General features: G+C 37.1%; 1 protein-coding gene across 1 annotated transcript in view; it reads left to right on the forward strand.

Annotated features, from left to right (window-relative positions):
• The first annotated feature begins 3,646 nt into the window (after positions 1–3,646).
• LOC134530378 (uncharacterized) overlaps positions 3,647–25,662 on the forward strand; it is a 47,264-nt gene continuing 25,248 nt past the window's right edge. Inside the window, exons 1-4 of the mRNA XM_063365149.1 lie at positions 3,647–3,853; positions 11,258–11,424; positions 13,523–13,701; positions 16,942–19,367. Coding sequence (XP_063221219.1) covers positions 3,803–3,853; positions 11,258–11,424; positions 13,523–13,701; positions 16,942–19,367 — 2,823 coding nt within the window. The 5' untranslated portion in view covers positions 3,647–3,802. The remainder of the gene's footprint in view (positions 3,854–11,257; positions 11,425–13,522; positions 13,702–16,941; positions 19,368–25,662) is intronic.

A 25,662-nucleotide genomic window follows, 5' to 3' on the forward strand; every position in this document is an offset into this window, starting at 1 on the left:
AATTATCCTAGTAATCAGATTTTTAAAATGCAAGAATAATTAACCTTTATTGCCGAAATTGTTGTTGTAATAAGCAATGGAAACCACATTAACTTTTCACTTCACTTTATAAACAGTCGAGTGGAAGATAGAGAGATGCGGCGCAAGCGTACAATGAGCGTAACGGGACACTTTTTCGTGCGTGCAGCCGGTGTTCATCGATTTATTAGACGTTGTCACGTCAAAAAAAAAAACTCAACTGGGCTCATGTTTCTTTTACTCGCTACCGTCATAGCGACGACGCGTCTCTGGCACTATGGCTGAGTTAATGACGAGCTGCGGAACATGCTAGCATCTCTCCCCCGTCACCGCTACGGCGTCGAACCGAAGACTGCTCGACATTCGATAATATGCAGGAGTTTGCAGGAATGATGTGTTTATCTTTTTACAGCCAACAGAAAACTACCGAAACAAAAACCAGACTGAGGACATGCATAAACTTAAGCATGTTTTTATCCCTATCATACATTTCCCATATTCAATATTTATACATTTTGCATTTCAGACGTACCGGTTTTCCTTTCATTCATTGATAGTTTCATAGATTATTTCTTTGCACCGTAATATACCAGTTACGTATTGGAATACAATGAAATTAAGCATTGCCACAGTCGGCTATGATTATTAAATACTATCTAATATAGTATGCTTGATAAGTATTTTGAAAAACATTGAAATGTTGCAGTTTTTAATATGACTATTATTTAGCCATATTGTAAAATGTGTTTACAGTTTTTTATTAATTTTGTTTTCAATGATCATATGTTACTTATGGCCGTATGAAAAAAATATATATACATATACACATGTATATACAAAATCTCTTGATATTCTACGTGAAATATTATTAGACTTAACTGTTTTAATCATAATTAAGTTATTTTCTTTACCCGTTGATGTTAGCTTACCTAGTTGAAAGAACCGAAACAACCCAATGTGCTTTACGTCCCATAAAAACTGTTTAAAAATAATGCTGTCTTATTAAAATACACTATGTTTAGTCATGTTTATAGCATTTTGTTTTTAGAGCGCTGCAAGTTTTAGTATCGTGTTTTTTTTTGCATCCTAGCATAGGTATCGGGCGAATAGGCTAATATTTTTTTAGTATCCTGCAAGCTTGAAACAGTAGAAAACGAAGTCTGTGTTCTTAATCAAATGCCTGAATATGATTTAAGGAAACTGTTGTAGACAATATTGTGACTATTGTGTAACGATCAGGAAACCTGGAGTACTAACTAAAACATACCCTTATTTATTTTTTATATGTACTTTTCACAGCAGTCTTTCCAAAACTACAGTTTTAAAATGAAAGATAAACACGAGACCACTTAAACTCTAAGTGAAACACTATTCCTTAACTTTTCACCATTTCATCATACTTTTAATATTTAATGGAAATATTTTATGGAGGCCTTTGAATAAAATAGTGGCTAAAGACACTAAATCTTGGGATAAATTCTTTCTGTTTAAAAGTGAGAAAACAATGTTGGAAAAATACCGCTACATATTTTATCAGCATCATTTTTGTGTATTTTCAACCTTATCATTGCGTGTATTTTATTTTTACAAGCGAAATTTGTTCATCACGTAAAGAAAACTAAATGGAAGAAGTCGTTGTTTTTAGCAATTATATAAGCGATACGCTTGTATGTGTCTTTTGTCAAGAATATTTAACTAATGTGACGTTATCTGTTTGATTGTCCTGGCCTTTATTTTTTTTTAATATGACAAATGTGAGGAGATTGCCAGCATTTTTTTTTAAATTAAAAATAGTGAGAAAATAATCAAAGCTACTTATTTACACGAAACATACAATGCGATATAGTTATGCTACGTACCTGTTAGCGGAGACGAATATTTTGGAAGTTTGTTCAGAAACCAACTTAAACTTTTTTTATACATCATACCTATATCGCGTCTACATCATCATTTCTGAGTAAAGATGATTGAGGCAAAACCTTAAATTTGACGTTTGAAATAATTATTTCCTGTATTAAATGAACGTAAGACGCGTCGTCGACTGTTTGACGAGGTTAAACGAACGCCATACTTACGACGGGCATGTCATACCAACGGCGCCTTACTAAAGACGACTGCCAATCCATGCTCGCTTTTTAGTGGCGTCATACCGATGACGCGCCGTCCCTATGACAAGTGGACAAGAGGACCATGCTTGCGCTGCTTGAATGATGCTGTTCCGCGCCTAGTGGCGCATAACTACAGACGTTGCTCTTCAATTCCGCACGCAAATCGTGGCCACAGCCGTGCGGGATAAGCGATATTGCCGGATTATCGAACATCAATACAAAATAATCAAAATAGCACAATATTTCAAACAATTGTAAATCAGCTGCTCTAAGGAAAGATAAAATAAACACGAGTTAGCTGTTTTTTTTTTTTTAAATAGGTATCACGGTGCTTCCATGGTTCGGATCTCCTCTTCAAATAATTATTACGGATTACGCAAATTTTTGAGCGCTAAAGTCATAAGCTTATGCTTATGTTGGATTACAGAATGTGCTTAACAGAAGAATGCCAGTCTAAAGAGCGCTTAATGTACCGTGTAATTGTTTTTTAGCGCTCACCTAAGACTATTATATAAACCTTAGTGCGGTTTCCTAAATATTCCCTCAGTTCCACTGGTAGTATATTTCAAATGTAACACACGAAATTAGAGAGAATGCTATCCACGCTCTCTGTATCATATGTTATGCAAGTGCTATTTCTGTGACTATCACGATAGCTCCTGCATTTTGTGCTTGTAAATAGTCACCTAATATTCCAGTAAGTGTTACCTAATATTTTTAAAGGACATTTTACATATCGCAAATAAGATTTTCTCTATATCTGGTGAAAAATATGCAAAGAAACAACAAATGCAAATGCCGTTTGGATGTGTAACAATATTAGTCCCTAAAGGGGCCTGCGCATACAGGGGTGTATTTGTGATAGTGAGGTGGGATGACAAGTGCGACGCTCGGTGGTGCTTCTTGCGCGTTATCGCCTCCAAGCGCTCAGTGTTTACTTCGGGCATAGAGAAACTGTGAGATTTGAGTGGCGATCATGTCATTACATGGCGGAGTAATGAAGGTAATGCAAGTCACGTAACTGCTTTCAAGAATCTGTACTGAGTGTTTATGCCGAAAAATTATTACTAACAAAAAAATGCGTTTTAACTTTACTAAAAATAAAATACGAAAGCTAAACTACCTATCCGTAGGGAACGGAAAAATTCGCGGATTCATTTCGTGATAGTCTAGAATCCAAAAACGTTTGCCTTTTTACTGCATCAGTGATTGGGCCACAGTTTATCTGAATGATACTCGGCCAATGAAAAACCTTCAACAAAAGAAGTATCGATTCACTGGCGTCCCAGTAAACAGGTGTCACGAGTCAGTAGCCAATGAGCAAATGTGATTTTCCCGCGTGCATATATAGGATCATGTAGTATATCCCACAGGTCATTGAAATCGCGAATTTTTCCGGTATCTACCTATCCGTCGTTAGTGAGCGTATTCTTAGATGCTTTTCGGGTATCTCGAGCGGTCAGCGCACACACAGCTGCAACGAGTGAAGGGCCACCTTACCGGCACGCTGGCGGAGGTCCGGGCAGGTCCGGGCAGGTCCGGGCGCGAGTCGCAGGGACGTGCCCCAGGTAAGGGCCCGCGGCGGACTGCCCCACGGCGGTGGCTCGCGGCCAGCCGTCGGGCCGCGCCGCGCCGGTATATTTAGTCGCGCTGTCCGAGGCCGTCAGTTGCGCGCCATGGACTTCCTCGCCAGGCTGCTGCACAAGAGGCCCGCCGAGCCGCCCCAGGTTTGCACGTCATTCTACGCTGTTTACACTAAGCAAATTATTATTCTATGATTTTACTTATTTCCATGTCCTTTTCTAAGCATGTACCGAATGCATGGAAACATGTGTAATACAGCAAAGGACTAAAAGTTCGTATGTAGCCTTCGTCTTAAAACTCTTTATTTTTAGTTTTATCATTATTAAATTCAAAATAGGTTTCTATGGTTTTTGGGAACCCTTATTTTTATTGATTTAGTAAATGATGTACTAAAAATAGAGTTATAAGAAGGCTACATACGAACGGTTTATCCGAAACTGTATGCCACATTAACTTATGCACTCAGTACATGCTAAGATTGGCATGAAAATTAGGCATTAAGTTCATCAAAATCATTAAATAATGAATTGTTTAGTATATATAATCTTTTTATAAGCAATATGGTTATGTTATGAATTTATTTAAAGTTATGTGCAATAACACGAAATATCAGGGCCAAAATAATTTAGGATTCTATTCTTTTAAGGCTTGGTTAACACCCAACCGTTTGTGATATGTAATTACTACAGCTCTCTTGCGTCGAGTCATAGAGTGTTCTCACCAGATATTTACTAAACTTTTTTTTATTTGTGTGCGGTTACGTAAGGGATCATAATTTTGAAAACTTATGTGGATTTTTATCGATATTAGATAAATAATATTTAGGAAATACCTGTTTAAAGATTTTGAGATGGAACTGTTAAATGCATGATCAATTTACAGAAGAAAAAAACTAGAATACTAGTAATAACAAGAACATGAAATAACCTACTCGGCGTATGATACCGTACCTAAAGGTGATGAGACCTCCAAGGTCACAGTGGGCTCCGAACTGCGTAGTTACCAACTCAACCCACAACCCTCGCCACACAAGCGAGACGCGTCAGTGATCAGACACGGAGTATCCTCCCTGGACAACTTGCCATCAAGATCGCATCGGAATTGTTCATGTATCAATTATATGTGCGTTAACACTGTTTTTAAACGTCTATACCAACAATTTCGGATTAATTACGCACAGAAGGTCAAAACAAACATGGAGGTGGGGTGATACAGTCTGCAAATCTTTGTATGTAGTTTTTAAGTGCAGGGTACAACATAACTGAACAAACGAAATTATATTTTGTGTGAAAGATCATGCGACCAACAACTTCACAATTCTAAAATGGCCTGAATTTGTGGTGACAACCCGTCAGCCACGATGCACGTATCTGCTAGCATTGTTTTTGTTTTAAAAACGTCATCGGAATAAGAAAAATATGTATCTGATACCTCGCGAAAGCATGCATGCTACTAACTATTAAATTTTTAATTACATAAGATATTTTTTTTCTGAATCAGACATTTGCTGCAGCAAACAGCTGTAGGATGTCTAAAAATAGGATTGGCGCGCGCCTTTAAATGCGCATTTGTATTCGAAGCAGAGGGATAATGACACTTGAAGAGCGCACAGAGGAATGGTGAAATACTTGATGAGTTCTAGGACGTAGTGATTAGGCCCAGCGATGGAGGTTGTGAGGCCGGACTTAGGCCCGGTCCACACGAACGGGCAGTGTGCGGGACGGGAGCCGCGCGGCGCCCGCACGGTTTGTTACGGACAGTAAGATAGGTAGAGCAGCCCACACAGGGCGGGCACTGCGCGGCAGCGGTGCGGCAGCCGTGCGGCTGTAGCTGCCACCCGCACTGCCCATAGCGCGACGGGCACCGCGCGGCAGCCGCAACTTTGTTACGGGCTGATGTGAGATATCGAGTCGTCCACACGAGCGGTCGCACCAGTCTTGCGGGGGAACCGTAGCGATATCATTGTCTTCTGTTTGCTGTCAAGTTAGTAAGAATTGGTTTCCACCATGAATGATACTGACGTAGAAAAAGTTGATGTTGAAGTGTATACAGACCAGAAACTGGTTTACTCCAAAAAATTAGACGGGCAACATTGCAACCAGGTCAAATAATTGATTCCCTAAATACAGCTCCTATGTAGCCACTGCAAAGTACTTCCGCACACCCAAACCACATTTCTGCTTTCCAGACACCACTTACAAGTGTGTACCACCCACCTCCAACACTTATGTATGGACACCTCCAGGTACAAAGTGCAAAACCTATGTATACCCATCATGTCACAAATACAAGGAAGCCAAAACAGCGAGCTTACAGAAAATCGGCTTTTCACTTCATGTAGTTCCATCGTGTCACCATGTGACACCGAACTGTCTGCATTCTCGGATGACTCCTAATGTGCATACCATAAATAAACACTTTGAATATCAATTTTCATATTTATTATCTTTAATTTTTTATTGTACGTGAATAGCTGTGCGAAAGAATTTGTTTTCCAGTGCGTACTGTACATAACAATATTAATAGAATTGTATAAATACACCTACAATACAATTATATTTTTAAATTTCTCATATTTAAAACAAACCTGTATTGTCGAAAAAAGTTATTGCGATATGTAAATGGCCATTTAGTACAAGTTAGTACAAGAAAAAGGAAACACGCTTAACTAAGCATTAAAGCCATCATTTCCATTGTAGGTATAGCCAGCCTCATGTTTGTATCTTGCTTTTGCAGTCTTCACAGTCTCATGCAGTTCATGAAAGCTTGCAGACGACATTCTGAAGTAATTAAAAAATTTCATTTCGTCTTCTTGCAATAAAAAGTTCCTTGTAACAAACGACTGCTCACTATGGGATGTACCCAATAGGTGCTTAAGATTCGACTTTCTTATTTTTAACACCTGAATACCTACGTACGCAAGTACTGCACTATGGCGTGCATCCATTGCATCTAATGACTGAACTCTAAAATGGTAATGCCGGCAGACATCAGCCGCACACTGACCGCTCGTGTGGACTGCACCACGCAACTGCTATGCGGGCGCCGCGCAGCTCCCGTCCCGCACACTGGCCGTTCGTGTGGACCGGGCCTTAGTCTCCCAACTTTTTTTTTCTTTCGCTAGTGCGCAGTAAACGAAAGGGAACGGAGGTATATAGGATTGCTCGTGAGTTCGGCGTGCTAAGCCAGGCGCTATTTGTGATCACAACTGAATTCACAATAAACGCCCCGTTTACAGTTGTTTTTTTTTTTTTTTTTTTTCAGTCAACTTCATTTTAATTAAATAAATCAAGACTCTGTGGCCAACAACTTATAAAATGTTGCCATGTAGCATGCATATTAACACATTTCGTTTGATTCTGCTGGAACCACTGAAGAGTGTAGTAAATATCAACTTATTTCGCGCCGTATGGCGATACTTTGTTTTATTCTAAACTTTTTTTTTTTTTTTGCCTTTGCGTGGTATTGTAATTTGAAATTGTGTGTTGTAACCGCGGGAGTAGGCAAGGAGAGTAAGCGGTGGCTACTTACAGGACCAGGTGTTCCGTTATCGACTCGTGTGCGCCCAGTGAGGTCCACACACGAGATGTGAAGGTGGTAGTTGACTGACTGCCGCGCGTGCCAGTTCGTTGCGCGGCCTGCTATGTTTAGAAATGCGGAAACGTCAAACGGGCGGGCAGGCCGTGATATGTTGGCATCTGCTGTCAGTGTGGCTACGTATCTGTGATGTTAAGCCCGAAACTACGTACCGCGGTGGTAAGTGCACTCTGGATGTACACGGGCCAACTGCACGAAATGTATCGACGCAGTCTATTTTGTTAAGTCGAGCATTATTTTAATTTACAAGGCAAGAAATATATCCGTGCCTTTAATTATAGTATTTGCATTGACTAAACCTTCTTGAAAGTTGAATTTATTTAACTATGTAACTATGTAAAGGTTAAGTAGAGTCAATGATGTCGTGAGAGCGTAACGAAAGTGTACTCTCAAAAGGCAACGCAAAGTGCAACGTTCAGGAGTGGGGCCCAGAAGTGGGTTTCACAATGGCATTTTTGCATTATAGCATACTTACGTACTCTCATACATTATTATACCTCTATATGTGAAGTTTCGCTTATAACGCGTTTGGCGGTAACGCTCCCGTGTTTTTTTTCTGCGTTTGGAGTAAAATTTCTGTTCAAGATTGAAGTCACCTAAGACTTTATCCATAACTTTTTTTTTTTGGATTGGAGTGAATTGAATGAATGCTAGTGCAGTTGAATAGGTAGACTTAAAAAGTAGGATTGTGAGCGGATATCGGCGCTACGCTGCTAATTACTTGACTGGAATCGAAATGAAGAAGGAGACTTGTTTGTTTATAGTCGAGCAGTACGTGGTAAATAATGGGATAAGTGAAAGAACGCGCATTGTGACTCAACTTTGGGACACGGTTTTGCAATACAATGCGCGCGCACACACACAACACCTGGTAAATGTTTTCATTCGTAAGACGCGTGTAGCAGCTTGAAAATATAAGGTAATCAAACTCATAAAAAAAACTGCAATAATTTGTTTTATTTTTGAAGTCATTTGTTTTTGAACAGTCTTCCCGTCTGCCATTTTAACTGTTAGCTGTCGTGTAGAATAGAGTCCACTCTTTAACTTTGAACTTTCAATGAATTCCAGTGTTCACTCGTATATCTTCGTGCTGACTGCATTTTGCGTTGACCCCAAACCTGGAATTACTTTCAAATAACCTTTTGTTTCGACAACTGCGTATGTTAGTCGTTTTAAGCTATCAAGATTCAGATTCTTGTAAGCCGTGCAAGGCAATAAACATGATATTACCATTTCCGCATTAAAAATCAACACAGTTACCAGATATGCATGATTTTCTGTTGTCGTTTGCGCGGTTTTCCCCTAAAAAAATACTTACCCTAAATTAATCTTGATGTTGAGCGTTAATGTTTTAACTGTGTTTTCCAAGTTTGCAGGCATAAGGTGTCTCATGATAAAAACGCAACCTCTTTATCATTTTACAATTATTAATAAGCTCTGTCATTTAAGTTACGTCGAGTCTAGACATGTTGCAAGAATTTATGTGGCCGCTTTCTTTTCTTCTGTGAGAGGCACTTTAAATTGATTAGTGTTTTGGCGCCTACAGTTTCGAGTTTGTGCTATTTTAGATTGTTTGGAAACTCGTAGCTAAAAGGTTTCGGCGTGTATTTACCGCACACACGCACCCACGAGTGCTCGCAGGAAATTGTGATTACGTCATTTTAATGGGACTTAACAAAAATTGTTTTTTTTTTTTTTATTTAAATTGTCGGATTAACGTTTTCAAATGCTTGTAACTCATGTGCTGTGATGTGTTGTGCTTTTAAAATATTATTTCGAGCGACTGCTGTTTGCCAACTACGTGCAAAACCTGCATGTGTGCCCAGCGGATATGCATTTAATTATATCGAGCGAATTTTGAATGAATTTTGCAATAGGGAAGAGTGACATTTGACATCAGCTGATTTTGGCCTGTTCCCAGTCTGTTTGTTCATCCATATTTGTTGTCCGTTTTTGAGTTTTTTCTTTGACGTACACTGTAAGCCGGCAATGATATACATCCATAAAATTGATTTAGATTAAATAAATGGAGGCGAGTTCACTAGTTACTTTCTCGGCGTATCCACTTGATATCGATTCTTTGATGCATGTTGATCCAGTGAGTAGAGTTTCAGTCCAGCTAGTTTTTTCCTCTTCGCATGCCATTTCTGGGTTGAGATTAGTCGTTGAATTCTCGCTTAACAGTTAAGTACGATTTTTGTAAAAAAAATTAGCTATATAGTCGAGCTATTTCCCCTCTTTCGCCGAGCCACTGTCCCTCTTTCGCCGAGCCACTGCCCCTCTTTCGCAGAGTCATTGCCCCTCTTTCGTCGCAGAGTCATTGCCCCTCTTTCGTCGCAGAGTCATTGCCCCTTTTTCGTCGCCGAGTCATTGCCCCTCTTTCGTCGCCGAGTCATTGCCCCTCTTTCGTCGCCGAGTCATTGCCCCTCTTTCGTCGCCGAGTCATTGCCCCTCTTTCGTCGCCGAGTCATTGCCCCTCTTTCGTCGCCGAGTCATTGCCCCTCTTTCGTCGCCGAGTCATTGCCCCTCTTTCGTCGCCGAGTCATTGCCCCTCTTTCGTCGCCGAGTCATTGCCCCTCTTTCGTCGCCGAGTCATTGCCCCTCTTTCGTCGCCGAGTCATTGCCCCTCTTTCGTCGCCGAGTCATTGCCCCTCTTTCGTCGCCGAGTCATTGCCCCTCTTTCGTCGCCGAGTCATTGCCCCTCTTTCGTCGCCGAGTCATTGCCCCTCTTTCGTCGCCGAGTCATTGCCCCTCTTTCGTCGCCGAGTCATTGCCCCTCTTTCGTCGCCGAGTCATTGCCCCTCTTTCGTCGCCGAGTCATTGCCCCTCTTTCGTCGCCGAGTCATTGCCCCTCTTTCGTCGCCGAGTCATTGCCCCTCTTTCGTCGCCGAGTCATTGCCCCTCTTTCGTCGCCGAGTCATTGCCCCTCTTTCGTCGCCGAGTCATTGTCCATCATTCGCGGAGCTCTTCTATTCACCAAAACATCTTTGTCGAGAAGCAATTTGCATATTCTTGACTGAGCAATCTCTGTTCAGCTGTTTGCATCTACTTCACCGAGCAATCTCTGTTCAGCTGTTTGCATCTACTTCACCGAGCAATCTCTGTTCAGCTGTTTGCATCTTAGTCACCAAACAATCTCTGTTCATCTGTTTGCATCTTAGTCACCAAACAATCTCTGTTCATCTGTTAGCATCTTCTTCACCGAGCAACCTCTGTTCATCTGTTTTTTTTTTTTTCACCGAGCAATATCTGTTCAGCTATTTGAGTCTTTTTCACCAAGCTAACTTCTCATAGCATTTTGCATCTTTACAATAATGTTGAACATCTTTACCTAACAGCTACACCTCTTCATCAAAGTTTTTAGGAGAAAATGCAGCGTGCCTTTTACTTTTTTTTACTTTGTCCTTTCATTATCACACATTGTCAATCTGAAATTTCATTAAAATTCATCATTTTCACTTAAGTAGTTTGAGTTTATTCATGAGTCTTTTGAAACATTGCCATACAAAATTTGTTTATTTGCAATTTATAAATGGTATTTTAATGGCATGTGAATTGTTTTGATTAATAATTTGGAATTTTAATGTGAATATCCTTAATTTTGTGGAACAAAAAATATTCCTCTACATTGTATAATACTTGTACATACACTTCCAATATTGTGGTTTAATAAAATATATTTGTTTTCTATTTTAACCGGATGAATAATGGTGTCACAATTTAGGTTTTTAATAAAACTTTTGACATCAGCTCTGCATAGTCTGTACTTGAGATGAAGTATATATTGCTCCATGAAGAATTTATTGCTGCACAAAAAATTAGTTGAATCACTTGTAAATTGTGTGTCAAAAGTGTTGAATTCAAATATAAATGGAGGACATGTGACTTAACTTAAAAATGTACTGGCAAATTACCACCGGAGTATCATGTTGTGGGGTGGTTTGTTACAGAGTGGGGGTGGCTCGCCTGTCACACCAGTCACAGGTCCTGTGCCTACAGCGACAGCCACTGCTATTGTCGCACCCTTCAGCATCTCTAGCCGTGAAACTCACGAGGCTAATGTAGAGTTCACTCGCGACCTGGTAGTTCAGCTCGTAGAGAACTTGCCCACCAAGAGGTATGTACTGATACTGGGCGAACTGTAGCCTCTATACAGACAGTGTTTCATCATTACAAGTCCCAGGAATTGTTTTAAACTCTGTAAAGTAATAATTTAATAAAACTACTTGCCAAAGTTGGAAAAAAAAAGTATTAGGTACATTTGTTTTAACTGAGATAAGGTTTAGTTAAACTTGCTTGGTTGTTAAAAGTATTGTTGCTTAGCAGTATGTATTTATATGCATAATGCTAGAAGATGTTATAATCTTATTTTATTGGGTTTTTTTTTTTTTTTTTTTAGTCAGTGGCTTGGCTGGCTCACTTAGCATTTACTAAACAAAAATTTCAAAATGTATTTTTATTTTGGCATGCTTTTAATACTGTACACAATGAAATTTAATTTTTGCTTTTATTAGTAGCTTTTGCTTAGCACTCTTATTTTTGGACAAGGTGGAGGTAAATTAAATTCAGTGTGCATCTGCAATTTTTACTCAGCTGAATTAAAAATGCACAGTTTGTTTTATTATTTTTTTACAATTTTTTTTTATTTGTACTTTTCTTGGGTACTATTCTGTTTGTTAAAAGTGCTGAAATGATCTGCAGTACTTAAAAAAGCATTTGTACATTAATTTAATGTTATGCCTGATTTTCAATGTCAGCTTTCATTTATAATCTATTTCTCAGTGCAATAATTTTTTTTTTTTTTGAAGGTGCATAGTGTTTAACTCTGAAGGTATATTTTTACTATCAAAAGAGTTGGTGTATGTGTACGTGTGATACTAGTTACGAAATGAGTTGGGATGACATGAATATTTTTGACACATTATTTGTCCTGAGAAATTAAATTTTTAATTATGAATTTTGTTTTGAATTTATACAAGGTAAGCTAGAGGCACATAAAATATGATTTTAAAGTTTAATTTATTTTAAAAATACTATGAATTACTTGGGATTGTTTTATATAATTTTGAATAATTAATAGTAAATTTAAGATTTAAAATTTCAGGTTTTGGTTAATTATATTTTTCAATTATCTTTAGTTTGTATTGACACCTTCTATTGCTCTTAAATTAAGAAAAGCAATGTTGTATTCAATTTTCATTATAAATTGCTAATGTACATTGAAAAATTAGCAGAAATGATTTTCTTATCTGGTCTGGCTTAAGTAAGTGAAAATTGAACGTTGTAGTTGAAGTGTGAGTTAGTTTCTAGACCTTGTTACTTTCTGAAAGCAATATGCTCTTAAGTTTTTTTCTTCGGAGTATTACTAGATGAGTTAAATGCATAATCCAAACAGCATTGCCAAATGAGCAGATAACCTTCCCTGTACCGGGTTATAATAGTGAAAGTGATAAGTTGTGCAAATTTTAAATCATTTTACAAAACATGTAAAAAAATTTGCCTCTAGCTTAAATATTTACTAAACGTAGAAATTGTTTTCAACTTCATCCATTAAGAAATTGCATTGATTACAACAATGCACAACATTTTAACTCACCCTGAGCTTTGTTAAAATTTCTACTTTAATATGTTATGTCTGTATAAGCTGTTAGAAACCAAGAAAAGAGTTGGAGATCATTAAAATTTTGTATTAAAATTTATTTTAGTATCGTATCATGTGACTTCGTGTATGTATTTCATATGATAATTATAACATATTATCTGCTACTTGCAACTAAACCATATTTTTTTTTAATGGAGGTTATTCCATGTTGACTGAATATGATAGTGTTTTCTTCAGTCAAATTGGAGAAAGTTTCTTTCTGTCTTATTTACATGTACATGACTAATGATTAATTCCTGTGCCTTGTTTGTAACCTTTTGCTAATGTCAGCCGTGCTTTCATTTCCCTTGGTGTGGCTGGACAGGGGGCTTGACATTGCATGTTTCTATTAACTGCTTCAGGATGATTGAAGTTTGTGTCTGTATGAAGTTGTTTGTTTTAGGCTATTTTTCAGCCACAATGTGGTTAGCATCATTTCAGCTATGACATTGAAGAAGAATACCATCAAAAGTTTTAAAAGGATTTTTCATATTGGTGGCTTAGGAGCCACCGTTAGTGTCAATGCTGGCAGTTTTTGCAGGTAGCGTTTATTGGCACAGCATTTGTATTCTAGTGTGAAGGTTGAACCTCCAGTGGTCCAGATCATCGGCGAACCTCACATTAAAGGTAGTCACTCACCTTGCAAGTCCTTGAGCATCTCGGAGAACAGCTTTACGAGTGTGAACAGCAGTAATGCTCCACAACGCAGTGATCTGCATGGTGAAGACACAGACAAGAAGCAGACTGATACAGGCATGTTTCAGATGATATAAGTTTTCTTAAAAAGTTCACAATGCTAATATGTTGAAAACATATTTTAATACCAATTGGTTTAGATGACTTTTATTTATATTTAAAAAGTTATATTCGAAAAGGCTTCACTACTTATTTATCTTTGTGATGTGAAACTGGGGTTTCAAATTTTCCTTTGAAATGTTGAATATGAATTAAAATATTTTAATACAAAAATTAATTTTATTCAGCTTTCGTTAACAGTGGTTTTGTATCAGTTCATCTCCACTAAAATTTTTGAATTTTCTACTGTATTTTCATGTTAACTTTCTACATAATGCTTTAGGTGTGAAAAACTTAACATTGTGGATTATGCTGAAGGACAGTGGTTAAAACTTGTCAGAAATTTTTAATTAATCAGTGTCTAATGAGGAATATTGGTAAATAATCATATCTATTTCATGATATAATTGACTGTAAAAAAATTTTTACCATGATTTTAGTTGCAATAAATTACAAATCAACTAAGTTATTTTCTATTTTAGAATAGATTCTCTGCTTTTCTTAAAATTATGTGTTTATGTGAATTTGTAATGTTCATTCCAAAAAAATTAGTTTGGACAGGATCCAGTGTGTCTGGGAAAAGTTCTGAAGTGGTATTCATTTCGAAATCACAGGTAGAAATTAATTATGCTTAATGATAAATGTTTAGGTAGCATATGTATTTGAAAATTGCATTTTGAAGTGTCGTGAATGAAAACTATACTAACACATGTCCTGAGAGGATAGCCCAATTAAATACCATTTTATTTATTACATAATATTTACACTTTTCATTAAACTACAACAGTTTAACAAATTAACACCTTTAGTCCACTATTCACTCTCCCCACGAAGTTCGGCTCGACAGTGGCTCGTTATTGACTATTGCTCTCTCCGTTCCAACTGTTTCGTACTCACTCATTGATGCCGCGACACTGTCCCCGAAGCACCAATCCTGGTTGATGAGATCTTCATTCACGAAGCCTGTCGCTAGTCGCCCGCTTATTGCTTGCCAAGGGGTCACTCACCCTCTTCACTTCACTGCTATCACCAATCTCACACTCACAGGACGGTGTCCCCACCAGATCCTCTTTGTCAATCTCTGCCAGAGGCTGGAACTTGTGTTCGGTAGGTGGGGCCTCTCCTGTATCCCCTACAGGTCGGTGTGCCGTACTGCCTGGCCTGCCTCGTTTCCAGGAGCCTCACAACACAGGCCTGCATTGACTAGCATCCTCGTGACATACATATATGGACACAAATGAATGTAATTTAGTTGTGTGTATGAACCTACACTTTTTTATCACACAATGGGCAATTTTTTTTATAAATATATGTTATAAAAGGGTTTATTTTTAATTGAAGAAGCTTTTATTTCTCATCCATCTTTCAATAATATAATTCTAGTTAAATTTCAAGTTTAGAAGACGCAACCCAATCGGTATAAAATATTGTTAACGTGCTATATAAAAACTTTACGGCCGGCTTGTAACTTTCCGGGCGGCGAGGTGGAATAACATTTTACAGTACAGCCAAAAAAAAATTGAAATCTTGTCAGCTTGGATAAAGCAAGTGTGAAGGTTGTAAACAGATTATTTTGGTAACAGTATCAAAAGCAAGGGTGAGAGAAAGAACTCAAAGTGAGAAAGTGAGTGTGACAAGTGTTTGTTTCCCCTCGCATGCCTTTGAGGAAGGAGCGGTTAGACAATGGAGTGGGAAAAACTCACAGCAAACCTTTCTGCATCCCTTAAATAGAAGCAAATTTATTACGTTCGCAAGCAGTGTGAACACTGCAGGCCCGACTTGTATTGTTGTACCACGTATAGTTTCACAGCGAGAGTGACGTCTGCTCTTGGCAGCATAGCCAGCCTGCTGCGTAGCCATTATCGCACAACACATAATTTAAGACTAAATTTACAAACCATAAGCCATCTAGTATTTAACACGTACATAATAAGATTAACTGCATGCCGCAAACTATAATAACATGATCTTTATTTCTTTGGGTAAAAACACCTTGAACGCATAGTGCCTGTACAACGAAGGTCTAATGACTGGCTACAAAACTTTTTGGAATAGTGTAAGTCACAGTTTGGCAAGTCTGTGAATGACCAGCACAAATTCCCTGTCATAATGGGATGCACAGGCCTGTGGAAACGTTGAGTTGGCTGTCGTTTTAGTTGACACGCACGTTGTAAATGTTAAATATGCATCTTAGCCTTCGTTTTTACTGCCATGGGAGAAAAGATATGCAGATACACTGTTAAAACAGTTGTCATTCATCGATAGCCATTGTCCATTATGCATGCAAGCAAGAATTACCGTACTCACGTGTGTACAAAGTGCAGCGCTTGGATATAAATGTATATACAGGTTATTCAAGAAGTAACAACCTCTCCCATTCGTAAGTTGCATTGCAGAAATGTCTGCAGTAAGGAATTTAGCATCCGTTAAACAAATTAAAGACGATAAAATATAGTTTCCGTTATAACTAAAGTCCATTATCCGTTAAACAAGGTCCTTTTTTTAATCAAATTTTGAATTGAATATCACAATATTCATGAATATAGAATATTTTTCTAATTGAATTTTAACACACAGTGAAATTATTTTTTCACACTTGACATGAGTTAGAAAAATATTGATCCAAAATACGATAAAATAAAAGAGAGAGGAATACTTGTGGAATTATAACAAAGCAGAGTAAAATAAAGGAAATTTATCAAAATAATACTGGTAATGAATTTTCGTAATATAGTAAATTAAGTTTTAAAGTCATTTTGTTGATAAACTAAAAAAATTATTAATAATTTTAAATCGCAATGATTATTTGTTAAATAATAGTGTGTGAATAATACAAACAAAACTTAATTTCTCGATAAATCATCTTACTCATACATGTTAATTTTTTTTCGTTAATTTTTTTTCCCCCATAAATTTTTGAAAGCGTTTAACATGGTGTAGGCCTATCTATAAGTAACAAATATTTGAAAAAAATATTCAATTTAAATTTAGAATTATTAAATAATTATTTATGAATATTAAATTTCAAATTATTCACGAATATCAAATTTTTCTAGTACTTGCATTTTGTCAAGTATGCCAACAGGTTGAGTGTGAGTATATATGGGTTGGGTCAATTTTAGTACTTAGCTATTTATTAGTCATTGCTTTTAAATATCACAACTCTTAATTTTAAAATGGCTATTTTCTTGCCAACAGATACAGACACAGCAGAGTATGAAAGTGCTGGTGACTCCACCGTCCCCCCTTCACCTCTGGGAAGTTTAGCTGGAGACTACTGTTCTCAAGATAAGCCTGCTACTGGTGGTGATGTGGCTCCTGTGGCGGAGAAGGGATCTCCTTGTGCTCAACTAAAACAAACAGCTGTGAAAGTAGATGAAGGCAGACCAAATTCAGCTCATGATTTGCCCCAAGTTCAGAATGATTTGAACATCAGCGGGCTATGCTCAGCTCTTGAAGGTTTTCATTTACAGTCCCCCATCAGTGGCACAGCTAATAGTACTTCAGACTCAATTTGTGATACTAGTCAAAGTTTCAGCGAGTTTCAGTCAACTCCTGTGAGTAAAGAAAAACTTCCTGTCCCTTCTAAAACTTCCAATTTAGCAGTACACGTTGAAGGTGGTCAAGAAAATAGTGACCAGCCAGTCCCACGTGTTTCTGTTTTTGAAGAACCAACAAGCAATGTATGTTCACTCGTAAGTTCGCTGTCTGAGAATTTACCCTGTGAGCAAGGTAATTCAACACCCCCAATTGGAAAGTGCGATGCAGAAACTAAAGTAACTGTTGTTGAAACAGAATTTTTTAGTGAGGTTCCGAATAAAACTTCAACACCCACAGATGATTGTGTTTCTACAACTGAAAAAGAAACGGATTATGAAAAAGATTCTATAAATACTGTACTTGAACCTCTTATAGTTTCATCAGGAGAAAAAGTTTGTACAGAGTTTGGCAAGACAGAACATACAGCTGATATATCATCAGTAGTTGAACCAGAATGTGTGAATGGAGAAAGACATGAACAGTTTTCAGTTAACTCTGTTTCACACTCAGCGGTTGCTAAATCACTGCAAGAGACATTCGAGCTTCTACCGGAAGTTCCATCCTGTGATGAAGCTGAAGTCCCAGCAGAGCCGGTGAACCAGACATTTGAGATTTTGCTGGATGGTGAACCAAAAGTCCAGTCCCAAGTTCAATCGTTGAATACGACTTTTGATCTTTTGCCTACTGAAGTTTCAGCAGAACCTTTGAACACTACATTTGAACTTGCACCCAGTGTGCCACTTGACAGCAAGTTGCAAGAAACACCACAGTTGCTAAACAAAACATTTGAATGTCAACCTGATGAGCCTGCCGTCTGTAAATCTGAGGTAGAAACTTTGAACACAACATTTGAACTTTCAACATGCTTGTTACCAGAAAATAGGCCTCAAGAAACATTTGAACCATTTGTTAATGATATTGCTGTCTGTAAAGCTGAAAGTGTAGCAGAACCTTTGAATAAGACATTTGAACTTTTGCCTGATTTACAATCTTGCAATTCACAAGTTTCATCACAGGCATTGAAAGAAATTAATGGAGATTCTACAGACAGGAAGGAATTTGCACCACAGCTATTAAATCAAACATTTGAGCTTGAAGATGAATCAATTGAAAGAAGTAAGTTTGCACATCCCGAGACTAATAATTCCATTTGTGTTTTAAATAGGATTGATTTAAATGGTAATGCCCAATTAGAATCCATTCAGGTTTTTGAAGGTGAAGTGATTGGTGGAAAATTAGTTTCGACACCACCTGCAAAATTTGTCAGTTTGTCAGATGTAGGATCTAAATCCAGGAAAAATGTTGTAAACTCTCTGAAACTCTCTGACGATTGTTTGCAGCAAGTTCCATATGGTAGTAAACTTGAAAATCTAGATCTTTGTGAGCAGAGTCACTGGCCTTCCAGTTCTGTAACTAGATGTGATGAGCATTCTTTGTTAGCGCATTGTGAATCACGAGACGCGTCAAAGCTTATTGAACTTTACAAAATTTGTGATGAACAACAGAAAGCTTTAGAGCAAGAAGATGAAGAATTTGTGAACGCAGAGGCTTTTTTTGCCAATGAACGTGACATTTTGAAATCATCTGAAGCATCTCTTTGCTCGAGTGTCAGCGAAGCAGAGTTGCCTAAAGTGAAACCTAACACTGCAGATGATAACAAAGAAGTTGGTTTTGAGCAAATCTCTGTAGAAGCCAAGAGGTTGTCTCAGCAGTTTGCGAGGAGTGCTTCTGAAGTTATACCTAGTGCGTATGCAGGTGACACTTTGAACGTGGTAGACTTGGCAGAAATGGAGAACTCCAGCCGTGTGGAATGTACGAACAAGTCTGCGGTGGGCTGTTCCCCAGCATCCAACAGGCAGTCTCCACGGTCTATGCATGGCAGCCGTGGGAGCAGTCCTGCCAAGAGGCCGGTGGGTGGCGATGGGACACCTAAAAACAAGCATAAGACTGTTTCAAACAACCCCAACGATCAGGACTACTCTGACGTTGAAGATCCCTTCAAGCCGAGGTCCAGGATCCATAACTCCCCACAAAGAAATCAATCCATTGGCGAGGTGTCAGTGTTGTCTCAAGAGGTTTGCAAGGTATGTAGTGGTATGTGTCAGTGTGGATAAATTTTCTCTATTTGTGCATGGCCTCTAACTTAGTGCTAGTTTTTTATCAAATTGTGTCTGAAAACAGTGGGTTCATTTAACTTAGGTATCAGAAGTATTATGGTTTCTGTGCTGATTGGCATTACATGCATTTGGAATAGTATCACAATAAAGAGTATTTCTGGTTTATCACTGTTCAATTTATATAGATTGGAATGCTATTGGGCTTTGTAAGATTAGCTTTGAAAATAAAAAGTTCTCAGTTTGCAAGTTTTCTAGAAGGGGTGAATGCAGTTACTGTATTTACTCAAATGCTAGATAAGGATTTTGCCTAATTTTAAAGCATAAGAAATTGATATTTGTTTTGTTTTAAGGACTCATGATGAGATTCATATTGATTTTTTTTCCCCTGCTTGCCAATTTAATTATGTTTAAGCTATATCACTGACCATTTATTTCAGCTACATCAACAATAGCTGTGGTATAATTAAGTGAGGTATGTATTTTAATGTGTATTAAAAAAAAGTTTATAAGCAACACATACTATTTCATCACTCATAACCTGTTTTGATTTCTTATCATATTTACGCTTTGGTTTTTTAAAAAAAATTCTAAGTCCTAAAAATATACCTTTTTTTTTTCTTCATATCAGATGACTCAAAAATAAATTAAGTAAAATGTAGGTCTTGTCTTGGCAGTGGATAAATACTGTGTATTTGTAGGTAGATTAATCACGTCGTGAGATAAATATGCTAATTAAGAAGCAAGGTGACACAGTGTTCAAAGTGGTCAGACACTGAGCTTGAATTATCTATGACATGGTTTTAAATCTACGTCCAGTGGGTTCATCCTGATTTCAATTTTCTTCTGTCTTGAATTCACTCCTTACTACAGGCCTTTATTTAATTTTTGTTGTGGGTCTATGTTGTTAACTTTGCTGTTTAGATGTAAAGTCACACACAAAATAAAGGTCATGTACTGAAGATAAAAATAGGAAATAAATTTTAAATGCTAAAAAAATTTTGTACTTAATATTTGTCTTGAAGTTCAGGACATCATATTTATAGTTGTTAGCATATCAAAACTTGTTGCAAGATGATTCACTTAATCTTTGTGTTGAGAAGTGTCGAGAGAATGAGCTACCATTTCACACACAAGGCTGATATGGCTTGGAGGTTGGTTGTAATTTTAGTTCCAATATGCTCTGGTTTTCATCACTTTATACTTGCTGATTTTGGTAACAGTCCGAGCTGTTTAGAAAGTATGTGACAATAATTCAGCTGGCTGTTTCTGTTCCTGCGTTGATGTTTCTTGCAGATACTGACATATTGAGACTATTGACATATTGACATATTGAGACATATTGACACTAGTGAGTTTTATCAAATTCTGGTTTGTGTTTGAATGGATCATGTAGAAAGTTTTTGGCTCTTTTGTTTGTGAAGTATATCTTCAGGGATTTAACTTGCAACCATAATGTGACGTTCCAGTTAACCTTTTGTTTTGTATTAACCAAGTATTTGTTGCACATGCATGTACTATTTTTGGTTTATCTTTGCTTTGTAGTTTTTGTGCTTATTTTGAAGCTTATAAGTAAGTGTTTTGATAAAGAGTAATTTTTTTTTTGTTGCTGGTGGGTTTTTTTCTTTGACTTGGCTGCTACATAGTTTATTTTTTCTCTGCAGTAGTATAGCAAAAAAATTATTTTTTGCTTATTTCTGTCTATAAATCTATTTGTAACTCAGTTGTTCCAAACTGAATGGAGCAAAGACTGCAGGCCATTTCAGAATTTTGTATGAAGCAATAATACCTTGTTATATTCATTAGGGACATATCACCCTAGCACACAGTTCTGTGCTCTACTCACACATTTCTTTTGACCGACTTGATTGAAGAGAGTTGTTAGAGATAATGTGCTGTGACTTTAGTAACAATCCATTATTAATTAATTTACTTTGTAATAAATCAAATTGGCTCTGCTAAAGCAACTCAACAAGAACACATGGTTGCGCAGCAGCCAAGTGTGTTTGAAATGAAGATTCACAGGTATAGGAATAGTGTGTGTGCAAGTATGCAGGTTTGCTATAATGCAAAAATGTCATGTAGCACCCTACTCCGAAGCCCTGTCCAACATTGAGTAACCCACTCCTGATTGTTGCACTTTGTGTTTCCTTCTGAGCATTACACTTTTGTTATGCTCTGATTACATCATAGTCTTGACTTACCCTACTCACTGTAAAGAGATTTCACTTAAAAAAATGAATTTTTTCTATGAATAATTAAAATTGTATAATATTAACATCTAGGTACCATTAATTTTTTTATACCTACAGATTATGCCCTGTTAAAATTTAGGGATACCGTCTCTCACTGGTTGCTTGGATGTGTAAAGGATTACAAGCCGCCTATCGGTGGTTTGGAGAATAGCTTCACAGCAATAAACACTTAAAACATTATAGATAAAACCTTCAAGTGAGCACAAGCCAACAGCGACTGATTTCCGGCTAAAGATTGTGGTGTGTTCCGGGGCACATTAACTGCTCGGTTTTTGCACTATCTCATACAAAAATTACATAAAACAATGGTTATGTCAAATTGAGAAAAGGTCGTTGCTGTACTCTTATTTGGTTGCAACTGGACTAGATTACTCAATTGGCAAATGACAAATTCTATTTTGTCAAAATGATTTGGCTGAGTGAGAACAAAAAAGGATTCCAGTGGTTTTTACTTGAAATGGCGTAAGAAAGAGGATTGTATTAAAAAGAGCGATGGCTCTACTGCCATTCCCTCACACGTCTGACCCCTTGAGCTCCCAGAGGAACAGAGACTTGTCCTAGCCAGCCAAGATAGGGAAAAGGGTGGTCATAGCTTGACCAACGCAGCAACACCTTAATTCCATCGTGATAGCTCTAGACAGATGTATAATTGAAATTAATACCAAAGAATTGCAAAATAGCATGCACACACACTAGAGATTTAACGTATAACAATTGTCTGCAGCAAAAAAATGCTATGCTCTTAACTAATGTAGGGTTGATTCCAAAATTATGCTGATACTGATTCTGGATTTGATTCTCGCATTAGGGATTTGAGTAATTGATTCCAATTCCATACTCCTTAAGGTAATTTAAGTGTGTGTGTGTGTGTGTGCGTGCGTGTGCACATGCGTACCAATGCTGTTTTTATTGGAATTTTAGCATTACTATAACAATTGTGTCTTGCAGATGCTGAAAAATAACTTGAATTTGAGAATTAGAGCTTTCACTCAACTATTTTTAAATAAAGTGTGTTGAATGTTTTCATCTATAAAAATAAACCCTAATGAATCAAATGAGAAACCATGATCAATTGAAAAATGTACATTTAATTGGATAGCCTCCTTGCCAATTTAACAAAACTAAACTAAACATACCCCTTGTTTATTTGCCATAACTCCTTGTTTATTGAACATCACTTAAATTCAACAAGACTCTTAACCCTTTTAGTGCCAAAGTCCGATAAATCGGCCTTGCCTTGTGCGAGAATTGCCAGGGCCGAAAAATCAGCTCGATTTTTTTTCCGTTTTCAAGACAGGTTTTTGTTACTAGCAGCGCATTCTACCTTTCTCTAATGAAGTGTCCTACTATCTAGTTCTTTTTTCTGTAAACAGGTAGCGTATGTGCCCTACTATTTAGTTCTTTTTTCTCACAACAGAGAGTATGAGTGTCATACTGCTGGACATCGCACAGCATAAGAAACCGCATTTTGCTGCATTTTTTATTCTAAAGAAACACTTTTCCTTTTGAAAAAAAATTGTTTCTTTTGTAAATTCTTTATTTTAATTCTTTTATAAATATCATGAAACTGTTTTCCAGAAATTTCTACAAATGTATTTTTTTCAAAGTTATGACAACAATGGTTCATTTATGTAAACGATATATGTAACTACCAGTTTCGTGGATATTACAAATTGCGTAGGATTTTATACCGTTGGTTATTCTGCGTTGAAAATAATTATTGTAGTAGTCATAGTAAACACGTTTTCCCGCATATTTCTCAGTGGAAAGTGATGTTACTCTGTTTCAAACTAATACTACCGCGAAACTTTGTGCGATCAAGGCTTTTGTTTTCGTTTTCATAATAATGTCTCGGAAAAGAAGTTACATTGCGGGTAAAGATGACAAAGAAATGCTCGACTATTTTTATTCGCTCGATAGTGATATTTGTGAAAGTGATAATACAAGCGACAACGATACAAGTACTGATGAGGAAGAGCATTTACCATCTACTTCAAACACACCGAGACTTACTCCTGTGGCTGTGGATAATTATATTCCAGCCGGTGCATCACTTCGTACGAATTCAGGCGATAGTTCAAGTGATTCGTCGGATGAAAATGAACAGACTGACGTAAATAATATAATCTGGTCTTCTTGTGAAAACTTTTCACCACCAAAACACAACATACCCCAGTTTTTAGAAAATGCTGGACCAAAACATTTACCCCCTCGAAACTCGAAGCCCATAGCATATTTCCAGCTAATGTTTACTTTTTCCTTACTACAGCTTCTTGTAAAGGAAACCAATAGATATGCTCAGCAGTTTTTATCACAGAACAAGGGTAAATTAGGTACAGGTTCAAGAGCTATTTCTTGGAAAAAATTTTCAGTTGAAATGAAAGCATTTGTAGCATGTATAATAAATATGGGCCTCATAAAAATGCCTACACTTTCCTCATATTGGTCTACTGTTCCTTCTCGCAGCATGCCATGGTTTCGAAAAATGTTTTCTCGCAATAGATTTCAACTACTTCTAAAATTTTTCCACCTATCGGATAACAAAAACCTTGGTCTACCAGGCGAATCAAACTATGATCCAGAAGGAAAATTCAAGCCAATTATTGACCACGCAAATAATGTTTTCAAGCACCACTTCACTCCATACCAAATGCTGAGCATTGATGAAAGTTTGGTCGGAACAAAGAGCCATACTTCATTACTTCAATACCTTCCCAACAAACACCACCATAGATGGGGAATAAAATTTTGGATGCTATGTGATAGTTCTGTCAATTACTGCATGGGATTTTATGTATACCGTGGTGCTAAAGATCAATTAGATAAGACTAGCATAAAACTATATGGTCTTGGGTACACTGTGATAATGAAGCTATTATCAGGTGTGAATTTACTACAAAAAGGTTATCACATTTTTGTTGATAATTTTTTTACAAGTGTACCAGTTGCACAGAAACTCTATTCTGAAGGGACTTACCTTACTGGCACTGTTAGGCGGAACAGGAAGCATCTACCAGCCGAATTACACAGGCAAAATAAATTTCAGGTTGGGGAGAAAAGGTATTTCAAAAGTAATGAACTGCTGTTATTGGCATATCGCGAAAAGAAATCTCAAACAAAACCAGTAATTTTACTATCAACAAATGGAAAAACAGAAGATGTTCAGTGTACTAAAAAACGGCACGGACTAGAGAGAGTGCGTGAAAAACCAGAAATCATTCACAAATACAATAAATACATGGGTGGTATAGACACAAGTGATATGATGCTGTATTGTTATCTCGACGAAAGAAGGTCATTGAAATACTGGAAAAAAGTATGTTTCAATATATTTGGCCGTATGGTACTCAACAGTTATATTTTGTACAAAATGAATATACAGATGGTAACATTCTGACAAGATATGAGTTCGTCTCTGCTGTAGTGGACAGTCTCGGAAAAGAGTGGCTAGAACAGCAACACCAACAACCTGGTTACACTAACGAAAGTGTGGCGTCATCAGGAATTCTGAAACTGCCATTGAAGAAAGAAAAAGAATGTTGTGTTTGCAGTGTATCGAGTAAACGTCAGGGAGGAAAAAGAAAGCGTTCAAGGACAGTTTGTGCAAAATGCCATAAAGGATTGCATGGTGTTTGTTTTAGTAAACACAGCTGCTAGGACCAGTGAATATGTATTTGACTATAGTTGTGATGGATTTATTGTTGTTGTTATCATGAACTACCAATTTTATATTTTTAATTGAAAAAAATGTGATAATGCAAAATGCTGAACAAACAAAGACAATATTTTTCTTCTAAAATTTGAAAGTCAGTTTCACCTAAATTTGTATAAAGACATACAATAGCAATGCATAATTTTTTAATTAAATCGTTTACTTTTTAAATACATTAATAACAGACTTATAATTATTAAAAAATTATAAGGATTCAAAATACACTATATAGTTGGAGTTACGCTAAGAAAATATTTCATTTGTATTGTACACAGCTAAAAAAACAATGTTTTTTTTT

Source organism: Bacillus rossius, chromosome 3, assembly GCF_032445375.1.
Source record: "Bacillus rossius redtenbacheri isolate Brsri chromosome 3, Brsri_v3, whole genome shotgun sequence".
Classification (NCBI taxonomy): Eukaryota; Metazoa; Arthropoda; class Insecta; order Phasmatodea; family Bacillidae; genus Bacillus; species Bacillus rossius.